General features: G+C 40.0%; 1 protein-coding gene across 1 annotated transcript in view; it reads left to right on the top strand.

Moving 5' to 3' along the window:
* Positions 1–19,986, top strand: part of ANO3 (anoctamin 3) — a 264,086-nt gene that overhangs the window by 228,060 nt on the left and 16,040 nt on the right. Inside the window, exons 15-18 of the mRNA XM_044425772.1 lie at positions 12,142–12,224; positions 13,652–13,792; positions 13,915–14,079; positions 19,168–19,204. Coding sequence (XP_044281707.1) covers positions 12,142–12,224; positions 13,652–13,792; positions 13,915–14,079; positions 19,168–19,204 — 426 coding nt within the window. The remainder of the gene's footprint in view (positions 1–12,141; positions 12,225–13,651; positions 13,793–13,914; positions 14,080–19,167; positions 19,205–19,986) is intronic.

Raw genomic sequence — 19,986 nt, 5'->3', positions numbered from 1 at the left:
CATTTTAAGATAATTGTGCAAAGAAATCACACACTTATACATGTGGTTTGTTAACGGATATCAGTAACTCTGAAACTTATACAGATTTCAATATTTGATCATGTTTAGATAATAATACTGTCTAATCAATAAAGAACAGCTGTATTCTCATGTAAAATTGTGGGATTATTAAGCATCATGTATTTCCATATTTCCTTTCTCATTATGTGACCTTGACTAATTGCATCCCATCTTTCAGAATTAATGGGGTTTTTCCCCTGAGGCAATATCTTTTGGGGTAATAATGCAGAGATTTCTACATTCTCACAGCGATCTCACAGCCAGCCAGTGTGGTGTAATGGTTAAGAGTATAGGCCTGAGACTCAGAAGATCTGAGTTCTAGTCCCCGCTCAGCCATGGAGCCAACTGGATGACTTTGGGCCAGTCACAGACTCTCACCCCAACCTATCTCCCACTGTTGTAGGAATAAGATTGAAAGAAAAATGATCTAAACTGATTTCAGTTCTTTAAAAAAGAAAAAAAAAACAAGATAGAAATCAAATAAGTAAATATTCGTTCAGCAAACTATTTATACATTTATATGTAATGGCTAACAAATTTAACAATAGGTCTGTTCTCATTTGCCATGTAAACATTGGCTTGATTCATACAGATTCAATGACTTCAGTGATTTAGCATGATCCAGGCAAAGTTAAGTACATTCCAGTCCCATGAATTTCAAAGTTAAGCACATTGAAGTCCCATCAAGTTAAGCACATGCCAAAGGGTGAAACTACACTGGTGATGGAAATGTCAGCAGAAAAATCATTCTGATTAGCCGCCTTCTCCACAGCTGGTCTGCACCAGCCTTCAACCTCTCTCAAGCTCAACATTCTTATGAGAATTACACTCCCTCACAGATGCCAATGTGACCAGCCTGCGCTGTGAGTTATCTGGCAACGCTGAGCTGATGGGAGGAGCTATCAGTTCTAACTCTGCAGTTCTTTGATGAAGGCACTAAAGCTATTAAATAAACTCTAAATAATTAAATATATCTACTAAGCCAATGCTAAAGCTATTAAATAACATGTGATAGATACAAGACACTGCTATATGTTATGATGCAGAAAGAGAGAGAGAGAGAGAATGAGAAAGAGCTTGACACAAACACTGCATTTTTGATCGTAGGCCCATGACGATTACAAATTCATCCTGAATTTGTTGCCCTGAATCCTCAAAACTCAAAAATGCCCAAGTGGCGTCTATCACTAGCTTTAACCCATTGCGCAAATTTACCACAGCTAATTCGTGCTTTGTCTGTGTGGTCTCCATGCATGGAGGGAGGTCTCCTCTCCCCCCCCACCCTCAGCATTCATGCAATGTACCTACACACATTGACTGCTTTCATGCAGATGTCTGTGCCCAACACGTGCAGGTCATGTCTTCTATCACTGAGCCCTCTCTGGAGATGAAAATCACATGTGAAGGGAGCTTTTTCCTCCTCCCAGTTAGTCTTCATCACAAGGGCATTCCCAGCTATCATTCTCTTTTAGCTCTATTAGGAATATAGCCCATCCTCCTTAGCAAATTAGAGCGGGCTAATCTAGAAAAGCACACGTTTCATTTGCTTGTAAACACTTGCCCCAGTAGACAAATGCAAAATGAAAACAGATTATTTGCTGGATTTACTTTTATTGTTGTTGTTCTAAATACAGCTGCAATTATTGCTAATAGACTCAAATAATTATTTGGCTGATTTATTTTTCCCTCCTAAGTGGCAGTGTTCAATATGTAATTAATCTGCTTATCCTGGGTTACAAATACACTGAATGAACGTACAAAAACATTGGTTATACTCCATGACCACATCTTTTCCTGCTATTATAACTGATAGTTTAAAAGCCACATGAAGAACAAATAAAACATTAAGCAAGCTTTTTACAGGCTCTCAGATACACTTTTCTATTCCCAGCCATGCATGTTTTTTCCTTTCTGGCACAACCCACTTGACTTGCTATCAATAGCCATTTCATTACTGAACAAAGTGAGTTTTGTCATTTTTTATTATTATTATTTCACCTTGGCTGTAATTTGAAATGCCCGAGGGAAATCAAAAGTTCATTTAACTGAAGCTTTCATTTACAGGGCATGATGTTAAAACTGCTGTACTCACAACATAAAAGGCCCTTTCTTTTTTCTTTTTAAGGGGTGTGTGATAATCTTGACTCTATAATTTTCCACTTAGAAGGAAGGAGACAAAAACCAGTTGAGTTTATTTTTAGTTGTGCCCCAGAAATCCTTTCATGTATTAATAATTAACTTACTTTTTGTTTTATTTACCATTTTTAAACATCTAGACTTACATTTGTGGCAAAGGCTGGAGTGAACACCTGATCAGCCTTTTGTTCTTTGCATCTGATTTGAGCTTTGCATCTGATATCTTTCGGGCAGCTGGGTGCCCAGTAATACTGAAAGCCTATACACATTGCAAGAGTGCATTTGATTTTAGCAATTCATTTGTCACATAAATGTGAAAATACACTTTGGTGGAGGTGGGACTGCAAGTAAGCCATCTCAGTATTCTATAGGAGGAATCTCCCAAGAGCATATCAGTGGGAGGGTTTGGATAACACTTGGCTAGCGAGGCCATATTGCCACTCTGGGCTTAAGGCTCCCAGGACACCTCCTCCCCACCCATCTTCCCTTCCACCCAGTCCTCCCACCAGCAATCCAGAGAACACCATGGAAGCACTTTTAGGAGCCGACATCTACTTCTCTGGGCCGCACTCCTGCAAATGCTGGAGAACTGGGATTGTCCATGAGCAACCCCACTCTTCTAGCACTAGCAGAGTTCAAGGCAGGGAAGCCAGATGGGGCTGCCCATGAGCCAATGCAGCCAGGCAGAATGGCTGCCCTTCCTTCTCCTGAGGAGCTGCTTCTCAAGCCAGGGTGGATGCAGATGGACCTCAGAGCCATTCTGCACAGCACCCTCTGCCTATCCTCTTGCCCAGCTTATCCACGTACCTGTGGGCACCACAGAAAGCAAAAGTGGTTTCATCTTGACCTCTTCCTAGGGTCTCCACCCCACCCCAGATGCGATCTCTCCACGATAGCAGCTGCAGGCATGGAGCAGTTAGCAGTGCTTCACTTAACCTTGAGCAGCCCTCTCCCACATGCTCCCCCAGGGAGACTGTAGCAGCAGGGGCCACTGGGCTTGGCTTCCTCACGAGGAATTGAAGCTGAGCAGCCCTCCCCCTCTGCAGGCTGCCCTCACAGCCACCAAGCACGTTGCGGAGCTGGCACACAGGGTCCCGCCAATTCCACCCACCACACTTACCAGTGGGGTGTGCAGGGAGTTCAGGAGGCAGCACGCTGTGGGGCCAAGGAAGCCAAGCACTTCCTGCCTGCCACTGGGTAAGCAGCTGAATGACTCCCTCCCTCCCTCCCTCCCTGGTCCCTCCCTCAGCTGCAGCCACTGTCAGGCATGCAGTCATGCCACCCCTCCCCTGGGCAGCCTGCCTGGTTCAAATGACATGCTAAACTGCTACCTCCCAGTGCCATTGCAACCCAGGCAGTGTGTCAGATTCTGGAGAGTAATAGCCGGGCAGTGGTGCCACTGGGTAGGAATCTGGGGCAGAAGTCTAATGTCCCACTTAGCAGAATGGGCAGGCATCCTCTCACAACTCCAACAATCTCATTCTTCCCCTCATTTCATGTGAGGATGAGGAAGACCATAAGACCTTGAAGTCCCAGGTCCAAAATTAGCGAGGCCAGGAGACTGTGCCTTGAATATTCCTCTATATATTCCTTTGCCCAACTCACTGCTTTTCCAGAATGCGAAGCACACTTCTCAGTTTCTCACAACCACAGAGGAAGTGGGCTGTTGTTCTAAAGTATGAAAGATCCACATTAAGTGTACTTAGCTGCTGCTGTCATTGAATTCTGCATATCTCCCAAAGACCAGTGTATCTTGCCAAATCTATCCCACATTTATTTGACATTCTGACCTTCTCCACTCTGAAATCTTGGGGTGGGTTACACTGGTAACTACACATAACAGATGCAATTAAAGCTGATTTATATCAAAATACATGCAAACCCCCTTTCCAATTAAGAGAGGAAGCTATCAACCAAAAGGTAGCCCAAGCAGAGAGAGCCCAACAACAGTTTTAAACAAGAGCCTAACTTGCATGCAGTTTGATTAGTCTATCAAGGGAGTTGTACATGGGCCAGAAAATGAAAAATAGGATGAACCTGTCTTAGTTTCTCTTGGCATGAAGCAGGTTTAAATAAGAGGAAAGTTCTGAGCAGATTTAAATGATGAGGCAGAGGAAAAGGGATAATATTGCATACAAGGTTAGTCCCACTTAAAGGAGACCTATTGCAATAAATGGACTAACACTGGATGCAATCCATGATTTATAAAGTATCTGTATAATTAACATATTTTTCTTAGTGATTTAATCTATTGAGGGCAATTATAATATTACATCATGAAAGGGCAGTAAAAGCAGTTCCACCATTTGTAGTAGGCAATATGCAACTTGTTAAAATAAACAGCACATGGAATTCTGGATTATGCCTGCTGTGGTGGATTTATTTCCAGTAGCCATAACAGGACTAATCCAGTGGAAAGAAATACAGAGCATTAAGGAAAGTTTGCAACATTAGCAATCTTGTGAGTATATTTGAACTATGTCACAGTATGTTCCTCAAATGACTTAGCATATCACTTGTAAAGGATAAAATGTTGCTAGAACACAATGACACCGAAAGCTAAGAATGCAGTACTTTCTTTCCTTATCCCATTATTAGTTTTCATGAAGGAGAAAGGATGAAGTTCTTTCTTTCCTTCCTTCCTTCACAATATCCATTCTTAAATAAGAGAACGCATGTTTTATGTCACTTCTTTTCTAAGTACAGATAGAATTGGACATATGTTTGTACATATTTACAACAAAGAGCCTTCCTCCTTCTCCAGGGCAGATATATAGCTTACTGTTCATGGAAATAATGAAATCCTAAGTTTGACAAAATGGACTCAGGCAGTTGCTTAGCAGTTTAAAGTCTTCAGGGGTGTGTTTATCTCTCTGCACAGTCAATGTATACTAGCATTAATCACTTCAAGAAATCCTGGGCTTTTAATCCCTTTAAAGAATGCCCACTAACACTCAGGGCTTACTAGTGAAGGGAGAAAAACACTTAGAAGCAGAATGTAAGATAAGCTGCTTAACGATTCATTTGGTTTTAGAGGAGTCAAGCTCAGTGCCAGGTTACTGAAACAGCAGGCAGTTTCTAACCCAAATCGGTTATGATCTGCAATATTTTGTGAAAATGAAATCCAAATGAGATCACTGAGTGAAAGCCATTAAGTGAAAGCCACTTACCTTTTCAGCTAGGAATAATATTTGGGAAAGTGCTGAAATAACTCTTCCCTTACCCGGAGTGCAATTACTCCAGCCTGCTGAAAACTGTAAAAGGCAGGTCATGTAAATGTATCAGTGTTGTTGTGGTCAGGAATGCACAGTACAAATGAAATTAGGCGGGGCTGTACTTCTCCAGGTGTAATAGAGCACCTGAGAACCAGAATGACCTGCTTCTCATCTGTCATTGTCGGACATACCATTACAAAGCTCTCCGAAATGGGAGCTTTTGGGATAAAGTGGACAAATAATTCCACTTCAGGAAAGACTGCCGGCTGGATTCTGTAAGAGGAAATGTTTGCAGAAGATCAGCCTTCTTTTTTTTTAGTGAAAAGTACATGAAATTAATAATAGTTATTCTAAAAACTTCAGTCATTTGGCAATGAATGTTTTTACTGCTCAATGCATATTTCAAAGTTTAAGTCTTCTCAGATGGAAATCAAAATAGCCTTTTGTTTTGTACCACTTTCCTTTACAAAAATAAAGGAAATGCTGAAATATTTGGTAAAACTGTTATCAAAGTTTTGCCTGTCTCATCATATTTAAGTGTGAGGGATATTTAAAAGTTTGCCATTTAAATTCATAGCTGCATTTTTGCAAGCTGAATGAGGAACTATTTATACAGGGAAATATAAATATTTATTTGCTTGTGCAATGTTAAAAAAAGCATCTATCTGTTTTACATTTTATTCCATCTGGTACACATAAAGGTATGATTTAGGGTATTTAGAGACAAAGAATGCCATTACATTTATACCGTACATCAAAGAACACATTGTCATAGTTGTGTAAGAGGGAAAATTTATCCATTATAGCCTGAATGAAAAGTGGAGTTTCTGTCAAAATTCCCTCTTTTATAAATCAGTAACAGCACAGAAGCCTTGACCTCCATTCTAATCACCAGATATGATTTTTTTTTTAAACTGTGATTTTTAAGTCCTACACTCTACCTGCTCCAGCCACCTGGGAACTGTGAAAAGCTTCTCCTGGGGGCCAAGGGGCCCACCTGAATGAGAAGCACTGTGGCAAGCAGAATTAAGGACAATGGAAAGATTGCTAAAGCCAAACCAAGGCACCTTCAAGGAGTAGAATTCTAGCCAGAACCCAACAGCCAAGTCTATTCAAAGGGTCCTCTGACTTCAGGATGATTATTTTATTATTATTATTATTATTATTATTATTATTATTATTATTAGGTTATAAGGACACCTTCCACCAGTGCCTCTTGGTTTCTTAATTTATATTTTTATAAACCTTGAAACAATCTGCTAATATGAATCTATCAATATTTTTTCTGATTAGAAGCATTTCTTTTAGGGGTGGATTTTCAGTGTGTAAAGCTACCCATTGATGCAATCGAGTTCCAGATCCTTGAACTTCAAATATACTCTGAATTGCTTATGTTTTGCAAAAGTGACTCAGAGTTATTGGAATGTATGATTATGCCAAACATGGGAGTATCTTTGCTTTGTTTCCACTTGAAATTCTTGAAGGTTTTTGAGTACACTTCATACAATTGTTTAGTATTTTCGTCAATGAGAAAACCATGTAGGCATTTTCCTAGGCCAGAATCAAGCATAGGTATGTTTGGGCCCCATCCATCAAGAGTCCACTGGCAACATCATCCTGGATTTGCTTCACTGCCTGTCAAGCAAGCAAGTGGTAGCAAACGTAAGATGAGCAAGAACAATATCACCAGTGACAATGGCAGTAAGAAGGAGATTCAATATGGCATGTCTTGATCAGGGAACCTTAAGACCCAAGCCTGCATTGCCTGGGATCACAGGGAATGCTGTTAACAGCAACATGACAGTGCATGAAGACAGGGATTCCACTGGGTACAATCTTTTGAGAAATGAAGATCCAGGCATGCAAAAGTTGAACATGGGTAGTCATATTGTAGAGACTCACTCTGCATCTCCATGAATGTGTTCTCTTCAGCATGTTCAGTTTGGAAGAAGCCCCTGATAAGTGACAGCATGAGAGGTCCTTGTGTGAAGTGTTCACCCTGAGTCCTGAAGAGCCCATACCCACCCTGATATTGTTCCCAGCTGCCTCTCAATCCTTGAGGAAAGCCAGAATGATTCACCCATGACTGAGAACCTTGAATACATTGAAGAAGTACATCAGTGGGGCAGATGTAGCCTTCTGAAGTTGTCAGAGCAGTACGCAACATGTCAAGCAGTCCCTAGCCAAATTCCCGTCTCCTCTCCCTAAAGTAACATCCACATATTGCATATGGTGTAATCTAGCTTAGGAGTTCCTTAACTTCCTAGTTTGAAAGAACCCTTGTCTGCAGAATCCCGTGGTGGTGAATTCTTCTTGTTCTCTACATCAGGGATGTGTAGCCATCCCCAACCCATTTCCAAGAGCTGAATACTGTCAATAATAATCTGTCAGGTGCCACATTCCATAATGGTACCCCATCCAACACAAGCGTTCATGCATTCATTCTCTTCCTCACTCTTTTTCCCTTGCACTTCCACCCCACAGAATTGCACATTATCTTACATGCTATGGCTTCTGTTAATTTTTTCTCCCCTACCTACCCTATTTATACCCCACCCAAATATCAGCCAAAATCATTTTCCCCTAGTACTACTATTACTCTTTTAAGAAAAGTCTAGCTCCCAGGCCTTGCATTTTAAGGACATGTGTTTCTTTTAAGAAAGTTTGTTCAACCGAGTTTTTATTTTCTTCCTCCGTCCCAGGAAGCCAAGATATCAAACCAAATGAAGAAAGGATGATTGAGGGTAGAGCAAGACCACAAAAGCTGATTGCATGTTGTAAAGGAATACAGATAAAGTGAATTTCAGGAAGGCTTAATTAAGCTCCCCAAACCACTGATAACAAGCTCATAGATAACCAGAAGATAACAAGCTCATAGATAACTAATTCCAAAAAAAAAAAAAAAAAACACTTGTCTTAGTGTATTCCAATTGCATTCATCAAAAAGCACTTATGGTGATGCTACTGGATTTTGTAACTGGTCAGCTGGTTGGTTAAAACTCATCTATTTGCAATGCTCCCCCAACCACACCAGCACACAACTTACTTGGATCAGTCTCTATAGCTGCATCTTACTTCACAAGTGGAAGGTCTCTGTGGGGTCCAATTTCATACTGATAATCAGCAAGTAAGCATCACATGACATCTTCTGGTAAGCAGGCTATGTGAAAATGAGTAATCAGAAGGTGGGCATACTATGGTAGAGCAAGGTGCCCCTTGGTGCATCACAAAAATTCATGTATACTGAGAGAGAGAGAGAGAGAGAGAGAGAGAGGGAGGGAGGGAGGGAGGGAGGGAGATCATACTGAGTAAATAGCTTAATTTGGGGTAAGTTGCTCCATCACTGCTTGAAACTGGTATAAAACACTATGTCACCCAAGCCACATCTAATCATCCCTTAATCATACAATTGCCTGCCCTACATTCCTGCATGTGTACATGACACCATTTCAGATCAGTACTGTGGTGCTTCAGGAGCAGAGCATTTCAGCTTCCTCCCGTTCCCTCATTTTTGTCCTAAAGTTTCACACACACCTTTGGGCCAGAGGAGGTCAAAAAGCCTTCACTGGAATCAATGGAGACTTTCTTTTTTCAGCTACCCCACTCCATGGTGGCATGTAATTTCAGGACATAGGTGCCATGGTTTGGCATCTGAATCAGAGCCCTGAGAGCTAGCAAGACAGTAGGGAAGCTTGACTGTGCAAGATTAAAGGAACATTTGTTTTGGCCCTAAAGGTGTAGGAGTGGCCTATGTTACTGTTTGCTTTTGTGCCTACAGCACCCAAAAAGTATACTCTAACCATTTTCAAGTGGGATGGCATTTCTTTTCAAAACAGGTTTTCCTTTATGATTCAGTGATCCTGAAGCATAGCAGCTTTTATTTAAAGCTTGGATATAAAAGATTATTGTCTGTTCCAACCCTGCTAGTAAATTACGAAAGGGCATTTCCTATTCAAGTGGACAAAGCCAGAACTCATAGATAACTCCAGGATATGCTTCTAGGGTCCATGTTATTGTCGGGGCATCAAAAATGATTGACTAGGAGCATGTCCCTAATTATGTGCCAAACATTTTCCTCTTCAAGTTGAGCAATTAAAAATGTGGCCAACTCATAAGTAAAGTCACAGTATAAGACTTAAAAATACAGAACATGGTTACCAGCCTCACACCTCAGCACCCTTTGGCCTTAGAGGGAAAATAAGTCATTGATACATATGTGGTCATTTCTCTGAATTGGGTGGTGACCCTGTGCTCCTCACAGATGTTGGACTCCAAGCACCATCAACTCCAGAAAGTATGGCTCATGGTCGTGGGTTCTAGGAGTTGTCATACAACAACATGTAGAGGATCACAGGTTTTCCAGCCCTGGATGCTTCATCATGCTTTGATGATACCTAAGGTCCATGACAGCCAGTCTGGTGTAGTGGTTAAGAGCATGGACTGCAATCCAGGAGATCTGGGTTCTAGTCCCCATTTGGCCATGGAGCTCACTGGGTGACTTTGGGCCTGTCACAGACTCTCAGCCCAACCTGCTTCACATGCTTGTTGTTATGGGCATAAGTTTGAGAGCAGAAAGAGAAAAATTATGTAAGCTGCTTTGAGTTCTTTGTAAGAAAAAGGCAGGATATAAATCTAAATAAATGAATAAATATGAGCATCAAGGATCAAGTGATATCTGTATAGGAGCAATTGTGTGCCTTGGTCATTTAAATACTGTGATTTGGTCTCAGAATCTGTTCAGATATTGTACGTGATGACTAACAATACAATATTAGTCACCTCAGGGAATGGCAGGGAACATAAGTTTAGAAAGTTTGAAAAGTGGGTTGGACTAGTTCATGGAAGACAAGCTTATCAGTAATTGTCCTAGCTATTAATGGAGAACACATTCTCTTAGTGTGAATTGTTATGTAGCCAAAGTGGTGTCACACACCCTTAGCCACACACAAGGAAGTTATCAACCGGCTTTGGAAAATCCCAAGGCTTGCAGAAGTAGGAAAAAGAAACCTAAAAGAGAAGTGGGCAAAGCACTTCAGTGAAGAATGGCCATGCTCAGTAGCACAAAATCTTGCCACCTGTTGTGGAATGAGGAAGGTGGGCCGAGAAATGGAATAGGGTATCTTGGAGGAGAGCATTACTAGCTGCTGACCTGAAACTGGAATACTCCACACTGTAACATCTCATTGTTGGTCCTACTTGTTAACTTCACTATGATAGCTGAGTACAACTCTTATGTCCATTTGTTGCATCTTCTGCAAGCCAATTGTTCGGGGCGGACAAAGAGACAGGGCTGATGCCTCAAGGTCTTTCTAGATGATTTCCAAGAAGTGTCTGGCTGTTGGAAAGAGAATATTTCAGCAGAGTTCTTCAAACCTGATGAATATAGCATCCACTGTGCTTATGGTGTTCCATATCCATAACTGGTACTCAGCACCATGGCAACAACTTACTACACTAGCATGCTTAAGTTTGCATAGACCTTCTAATCACCTTTTCTTCATGTTTATAGCCCTGGATGTGCTCCATCGGGTAGACAAGAAAAGCTTCTCTGTTCATGGTGGGGGCATCAATGCTCCTTTCAATCTGGCACAGCCAATGAGACAATGAAGGGAAATTTGCAATGGTCTTTGATGCAGCTTGGTAAATCAAAGATACCATATATATTTGTGTACATGTACGTGCACCCTTTAACTTCCACTTGTTTTAGACAAAGCAAATTATACATTTATCTGATATATTGATTTAAAATTCATTAAAAGCCTTTGGCTTAGTGTATTTCTCTCTTTAAAATATTTCAAGCTTTTTGTTACTAAAATTAAGCAAAGGAAACAGGTGATACAGACATGTAAAAATCTATCATATTAAGGAAAAATACTGACTCAATAATTCCCATGGAATATACAGTTCAGGCATCACATTACTATCAAGCATCCCTGAATTAACCTATTATCGGGAGGGTCAGATTCTCCTGATGATGGTTACATTCCAAATTCTGGAGAACGGAAATAGTCAATGAATGTAGAACAACATTTTCCTCTTGTAAGAAGGTAAAGATTGTCTTACTGTGATCAACAGATTGGTTAAAAGTTCAGTATTATCTTTTTTTCTTCACTGAATCACTGGATTATTGTTAGAAGGAATAATAGATGTGTCCATAAGGCCTGCAAAAGTTAGAGAGTGTATAGTCTCGAGTTCCATTATATTATAGGTTAATTCACTATAGTAAAGATAGGCAATCAGTTGCAGATCTTTCCTTCAATTTCTATTTCTTTAAAGCTATGAGCATCAAACTCTGGTGTCTGCATCCACTTGGAACGGATGCAGATCCATGGAATAGGACTGTTTGATGCAGCAAGTCTGCTAAAGATAGCTAATATATCTCCTTTGTAATAAACACTTTGATAGTACAACTCCAAGACCAACAAGATGAAAAGAGGTCAGAGGATCTTCCTACATATGTGTCACTCCTCTGACTGGTGAAACCAAAACTCAGTTCTTGATAGTTTCCAAGAAAAGGAAAGTTGCTGTCTTCTGCAGGTTTCAACTTTAGCTGTGCAAAGCTCGAAAGCAGGAAAGTGGATGAATCACAGTAGCACTACTGATTGTCTAGCTTAATTGACTGTACTTTAATGGCAACTCACTTTTTTCACTCTAATTCCTTTGTAAAATAGGGATTTTGGACTAATAAACCAACAGTATGCTGCTAACTTATAATTAATGGCTTTCACAGCTACAGTGTTCTTAGAGTTCTGGAAAAGACGAAGAGCTGTACTAACTTATGACTGGGATCTCATAGACTGGGAGGATGAAGAGGTAAGAAATGAAAGAAATAATTTGTAGCAACAGTGTTGATATCAGCATTCATTAAATTTTAAAATTCCCAGGAAATTTGAGGGTTTTTCTGCTTTAGTTGCAGTTTGGTAAGAACTGGGCTCAAGTAGATTTCATTTGAACCTAATGTGCATACATGAAAATACACACCTAGAACCAAGAATGTAGTTTCCATCTGTTAGGCAATATCACTTTTTCTCATACATGGCATTCAGTCAGAACAGTGTAAACCTTCATTGCTATGACAAACAGTGAGAGCGTTAGACCATGCTTTAAAGCATCACTGTGAAGAAACAACTTGTACTGAAATCATTGAAACCCACTTCCCTCATAGTGAAGGAAGTTAGGATATATGGGGTGATAATATATGAATCTTGCAAATACATACATAATGACTACTTGCTCAGATTCTGATTCAGGAGCAGTGCCAAAAGTATGCATGTTTGGACATCTGTCACAAGCCCACACTGCAGCCCCTGCTAAGATGCAGGTCCTTGCAGTGCCCCATAGCAAGAGGCTCCCGAGTTTGCTTCTCCTTTTCACCACCACAACCTGCTTGTTCATGTGCCTCTTGCTCTGGCCCAGACAATGCCGGTGGTGAGAAGGTATCCTCAGTGCCTACTTGATCACTGGCTCTTTGCCTGTCAAGCAAGTGACTGGTAGCAAGGATGATGCCAACTGGTGCACTTGTTAAGAGGAAGACGGTGGTTCCAGTTAAGGGAACGGTGCCACTTTAATTGTGTGCATGAAGCAAAAGACTGTCGGCTAAGTTCATTTGTGTAAAAAATGAATTTCTGGATGGGGATGATTGCAATGGTACCTTCTGGCCCAGCCCTAACCATGACATATTCTAAGTTGCCATTTGAACAGAGCCTGACTCTGTGTACATGCCACCTGTGCACAATCCATGTACAATCTGGGACACCTCCATTTACAAAGTGCAAGATCATGAGCTCAGCATGCTACAGAGTTGAATACATTCAGATGTACATGCCCAAGATCTTTCAGAATATCACTTCCACATGTGGGGAAGTCAGGAGTATACCAAGTATAACTATACTTGACTCCCACATGAAAACACATGCATTCATTTCTATGCATCAGAAGGGGATATAATGCTCGGAAATAGCATGTACAGTTTTTCTGAAAGGGGACAGGGCCAAATCACCCCACGGCTACTAGTATTCAGTTGGTCATCCAAAAACCTAACACATTTTTTAATCCTACCCTTTTATCTTCAGAATTAACTGATACAGTACAGTCTTTGAGTATTAAATTCAAACATATGTCATCTTATTATAAAGTATATGAACTATGTCAATGAGAAAGATACTCTGCCACTAATAACAAATCATGCCAGATTCTCATTCACCCCAGGCATAAACTGAAAGAAGTCTTTGTAATTGCAGGAAGAGCTTCGACCCCAGTTTGAAGCAAAATATTCCCAAGTGGAGAGAGTCAACCCTATCACAGGAAAGCCTGAACCTTTTCAGCCCTTCCCTGATAAACTTAGCCGGCTGATGGTTTCAGTGTCAGGAATCTTCTTCATGGTAAAGTCTTTTCGTAAAGGTTGCGTAATCTACTTCCTAACAGCTTGTACTTTTGCATTTTTCCCAGTTGTTCATTATTAGTGATGCTTCAAATACATATGCACTATTTTATCTGTCTGCAGATTTCATTGGTACTTACGGCAGTGTTTGCAGTCGTGGTCTATCGCCTGGTGGCTATGGAGCAGTTTGCATCTTTCCAGTGGTATTTCATCAAAAAGTATTGGCAGTTTGCAACATCAGGCACCGGAGTCTGCATCAACTTTATGATCATCATGTCACTTAATGTTGTAAGTGCCCAAGCTTTATTCACTTCTCAGGATAGGCAGGGAATATCTAAAATGTAGCATCAGTGTACTCTTTTTTATTGTTTAGGGCATCCGCCTGATACGATCTGAATGAATTTCAGTTAAAGCAATTCTAGTTTACAATCCAGTATTGTTTATATCCTGAATCACTTCTTGTGCAGCTTCCCTTGTGCAGCTTCTTGTTTATACTACTCCAATAACACTAATTACATTATGGAAACTGGTGGCAATGCGAAAGCAATATCTGAAGTCAGTGTTGTCATCAGTCACCATGTCAGTCTAGGAAGAGGAGTGGCTTCAAATTCCCACTCTATCAGGAAACATACTTAATAAACTGGGATCTCTCCCTGCTTCACAAAGTTATGGTGGGTAGAACTTTCTACACTCTCCAGAGCTCCTTGAAATAAGAAAAATGCAATAAGCAAACAACAGATCCTGTCTGAGCAAATGGTAGCTGCCAAAGAATTTCATCATTAATAACAGATGGTCTGATCCCATCCTGGCTGCAGTGACCTTTCAGGGCATTGTGTGTGACAGAGCAGCTGCAATAGATTCTACACACATGTGTGTGTGCATGCACACATGCATGTACTTCCACAGGGTTGCTGAGTCATTTAATAGTTTAAGGTATGATTCAGCCAGGACTAAAGCATCTTCTGTTCTGTTGAATCCGAAGGTAAAGTTAAGCACATTCCTACATCTCAGTTATTGATACAAAGGGACTTAAAAGGCTTCTTTTTTTGATGAACTACATTTTTACAAAGAAATGCTGGCACCTGACCATTTTTTCCCCTCTATACCTGCATGTATTAAAGTAATATCAAGAAGACTCCGGGTCCAATGACATATTACATTCAGGCTACTCCTTAGCTTTTTTCCACTAGAGTAAGTGTGTAACCTCAGTTCTTTTTTTTCCAGATGTTCTTTATTTGTGATGTGCTTATTGTTTCATATAGATACATGCTATTGTATCAGCCTGAATGTTTCATTAGTACTCCTCAGTGTTTGTAGTCATAGTCTATCAGAGAGGCATTAACAAGCACAAGGAGGAGAGAATAAATGCCTCCCCATGCCCAGGTCTTTGCTTTCTGAAATTTCACTTAAACTTTTTTTGATTGATTGATTGATTGATTGATTTATAACCCCATTAGCCACACTGCTCCCAAATGGGGTTAAGAAAGAAAGCCCTTCACTTGATAGTAATAGAGGCTTCTCCCTTTCTAAAAATCCTTGTGTGGTAGAGATTTCAGAACATAAACAGCTCGAAGATAAGGGTTAATAACTTCTTTCTGAGGTGTGCACACTTGTTTTAGAGTAAAAAAGAAAAAGGGAGTGCTCTGATGCTACGTAATCAGAGTAGCGTGTGGTTGGGCTCTGTGTTTATTTGATCAGATAGGAAAGGAATATTTCTTTGTTTGTTTGTTACATTTTATACCACCCCATAGTCCATGGAGCAGTTTGCAGAATAAGGAAAATATAAAACAGGAATAAAAATAGTTCAGATATTAAAATCAATTTAAACCAAATAAGACACATGGCAACCCATGGAAATAAATGCACTGCAAAGCAGTTCCCATAAGAACAGTATAAAAACTATTTAACTATTAAAATGTCTTTAAAATGCCTCTTTGCCTAGCGTCTGAAAGCAAGCAATGACTGTGCCAGGCACATCTCCGGTGATAGGCCTTGTATAATTGAATGAGTGCAAAGCTGATAAATCTTAGATTAAATGTTAACATGGAGAAATGCAATTTTCTTCCAAGATACGAAATTAAGGTTCCTGTGTTCTATATTTGTGCAAAAGGGGTTGGTCCATATGAAGTTTTCTCACAGTATGCCAGAATGCTGGCACTTCTAGACAAGTATTCTTTGCTTGCATAAGGTAGTAACTATCTGGATCCTCAAAGAAGCAGCAAGGGACAGAGCAGCAAGTTTCATTCATAAGACCACCCTCCCCCTTCATTTTAAAATAATTCTGCAAACATTTTCACATTTAAATACATCTAGAAATACAAATCTTTGGAAATACTCCTGTGCTATAGGTAAGGGAGTAATATGTTTAGTTTGCTTTGCAATGCAAAGTTACCTAGGTTGGCACAGTGGTAACTTGATATTGATACTGAACCACTGTGCAAATTGAAATTCAGTTATCCTTCCAAACTTGCATGTCTCCAATTTTTGCAATGGAGTTTTCAAATCAGAAAATATCTAAAGAAATGTGGATATTAAGCAAAGTAATGTTCAAGAATGCAGTATTTATCTTAGACAAACATGCATGCATTAGGAGGAATGTGCACAAAAAGCTTTTGAATTTTCACATCGAACATTAACAAAAATTCCAAAAGGTCAGACTGAACTGAGCTTATGTCTGGATAGGTTTCAGAGTTCAAGGCAAAGCATCCAAATCATTTGCACAGAATAAATTTTTCTTAAGAACATTTCTCTTAAAGTATACATTTCTAAACATTATTTATCCTCAAATGCATATTACATTGATTTTGCAAGGTGATAACATCACTGCAACATTGAGAGAAGTGTGAAATATAAAGGTTCCAATCTGCACATTAGTCTAGGAGGTGCAGATCAGGTTGCCTTTGCCTTTGAAATGCATGCCAAGTGAAACCCACAAGCAGCTCTAGGCTCTTTTTGAGCTTCTGCCACCTGAAATCCTTTCCACTGAAGATTTGATCTAAAGATTCGATCTAGGACTGTTTTCCTTTTATGGGTGCACTGAATCATTGAACTACAAGGGAGGAACCTGGCCAGTATAATGCTGCTCTAAATGCAGACATTTGTGGTTATTTTCTCCGTTTTTCTCAGCAATTTACGAAGGGCAGACCTTTGAGGAAGATTTCTTCAGCATTGTGGCACCACAGAAGCACTTGTGCCTGAGTCTTTACACAGATTTCTACCAAAAAATAAAGCATCAAGCCAATATATTTGTTTATGTGCATTCCAGTTTCTTCTTTCTAATTTTATGGAAAAGTAAATTTAACAGAGGAAACAATTCAGTGAGCCAACATTACTTCCTTCATGCTCAGGACCTGAGTGGGTTTGTACAGAAGGAGGCTGGCCTCAAGAAACCCTACAGTCCCAAGCCATTACTTGTGACCTTCAGTGCTTAGGCAAATAACTCAAGGCTCTCCACTGTTGCATTGTCTATATCTATTTAAAAAATGAATCTTTCTTCAAATGCTTTTGTGGCAAACTTTATCTGCTATGACATTAGGATGATAAGATTACTAAGGGACATTGCAAAGTTGTGTTAGCAACTTCCTTGTTTAAGCTTCTGTGTACTGGAGACACAAACTTTTAGCATCCTGCCTACTGTTACTAGTGTTATTTTGAAGTGCCATATCTGGAGCATGACAAGTAAAGGCTTGTTTGCAAGAATGTCTAAACTCTTCCAAACATGAGCAAGCTCCAGGAAATGAATATCAGATTTAAATCTGGCCATGTCTTAAAGCAGAAACTCCTGTTAGAAGAATGGGTGTGGATGTTAATTTCATTATGATATACTTATCTTGATATGCACATATAAAACTAGAAATTCTGGTCTCATAATCTTTTCACCTCTCTAGGAATAGTTATTCCACCTAGCATCTTAAATAAAGCACTCAGTGCCAAAACAATATTTGTGATTTTGTTGAGTAGCTAGGTCACATACTGCTTGCCATACAGAGAAAGAGAGCTACTATTCTCTTGTCCCATGGAAAGCAGTGACTTAGTTTCAACATGTTTTTCCCTCACCTGTTCTAGTTTCAAATATTTACTCCTAGGCTGGGGCCTGTACACATGGCACTAGGTTCTTCTTCCAAAGCAGTAATATATAGCATAACTTTAATTTTTCAAATATAAAAAACTAATGACTGAAACTGTTTATTGACACATACCTTAAAATTCATGTTTAATGGTGCGAACAAGTCAGCATGGGTAGAGAATGGATTGCCAGTTTTGGACTTCAACTCCCAGAAGCCCCTGCTAGCTAAATCTGTGGTCAGGAACGCTGGCCTTTGAAGTTCAAAAGACCTGGTGATCTGTCTTTTGCCTATCACTCCCATACATGTCTATTCAGAAGGAAGTCCCATTGTTCAATGAAACATACTCCCAAGTAAACAATTGCAGGACTGAAGCACTGGTTTTCAAAATGGGACTTTCTTCTGAGCAGGTATGAATAGGATAGCAATGGAAGTAGTGGAGTCATACTGAGTTCAGAGGGACACACATAAGGTAAGTGGGCATAGGCTTGCAACTTTAAAGTACATCATCTTAGCATGTCAGACTAAACCAGAATTTTGGTTCATCATGGCACCCTAGGGAGTATTTCCTAGAAGGGAGGGCAGATAAGAACAAATAATCCACAGCTAACACGCTAGCCTGACCTCAAATACAGTAATCAAAGGGACAGTGGAAACTGGTTCTAGCCACCATGAAAGTTGCAAATGTGCAGGGAGGAAGAACATGGCAAGCCTGTGTGAATCTCGAGCAGATAAGAAATAGACATGGGAAATGTCCGGTCCTTGACTGAAGAAAGGACTCTTTCTCCAGCATGGGAGGGGGTGAATACATTGATGTATTGCATGTGTATTAGGTGACCTAATTGGTTACCTAGGGTATAAAACGCAAGTACTGGGGTGCAACTTTTGAGACACTGCTTTGGGCTGAAAGTGCCCTTTTGTCTCCCTTTATTCTATAGTACACTAGAATAAAGCTTCTTTTGGCTCTAAGTCTCATCTCAGGCTCTGTTTGGCTTTGGGTCTGGGGTCCACCTAGGGTTTGCCCCAGCTGTTGACTGGCACAGTCCGGTAACATGTAAGACTAAACCAGAGTTTTGGTTCATTATGGCACCCTAGGGCATATTTCAAGGCTGCTTTCACTTGGGTGCTCCTGCAGGTGTTTACATTTTAAACATTTCCATAAGAGCACTTGGAGTGGAGATGCATTTTAATCTAGTGTACTGGCACACGTGCATGTGTCATTTTCTTGCAACAATTCTAGAACATTTAGCCATGCATCTTGATGTTTAAAGTTGTAGTTTATAAACATAGTGTCTATTTATTTCTATTCCAGGTATACGAAAAAGTTGCCTATCTCCTAACAGATTTAGGTGAGTGATGGTTTTACTGCTTTCTGCACTGCTGTGAGTTTTCATGTGGCAGTATCTGATAAAATGTCAAACAACGCAGATAACATCATAAATGCAGTCAGTATCTGATGAGCCTGAAAGAAAACTGGCTGTATAAAAGGAAGCATATGTTCTACACTTGTCATTGCAAGAGATGCATTAAATCCTGAGGCCTCATAAAATGATAATTCATAAAATGATGAATTAGCAGTAACACATGCATAAAGCTTCCAGTGTATCAGCAATGTGACTGTACTCTCAGAAGAAACATTATCTCGGGTTTTCTTTTTAATTTAGCTCCATTTCTTTGAAAATGGAATGTTATAAATAATTTGGTAATATGTACATCTTTCTGTACCACCTGGATTGAATTAAATCTCCATATACAAAAAGAAAAGAAAACCCCTATAGAATACTCTCCTTATAAGCAAAATGAGCCCAGAAATTCCGTCTGTTTTGAAATGTTACACTTCATTCCACCATACATACTCAGCTGTTTTCCTCACCTTGATGTATTTGCTTTCCTTGACTCATATAATCTTTTATCCCTTTCAGTGAATACCAACAGAAATGATAGAATATTAGCCTCTTTGTGCATTCTGTCCATTTATTGCAAAATTCAGGAAGTGGCAGCTGAGGTGAATGAAGAAGGAAGTCTGCCTAAATCTATTGTTGCTAGGGAAGTCCTTTCCCTACGTTTTGGTTCATGAGATGTTTCAAAAGGTGCAGCTGGTGTGTTCCCATCCTGCCTTTCTCCATTCAAA

This window comes from Varanus komodoensis, unplaced genomic scaffold (genome assembly GCF_004798865.1).
Source record: "Varanus komodoensis strain SLA01 unplaced genomic scaffold, ASM479886v1 scaffold16, whole genome shotgun sequence".
Lineage (NCBI taxonomy): Eukaryota > Metazoa > Chordata > Lepidosauria > Squamata > Varanidae > Varanus > Varanus komodoensis.
The sequence above is the reverse complement of the archived record's forward strand: the minus strand, read 5'-3'. Positions and strand labels throughout refer to the sequence as shown.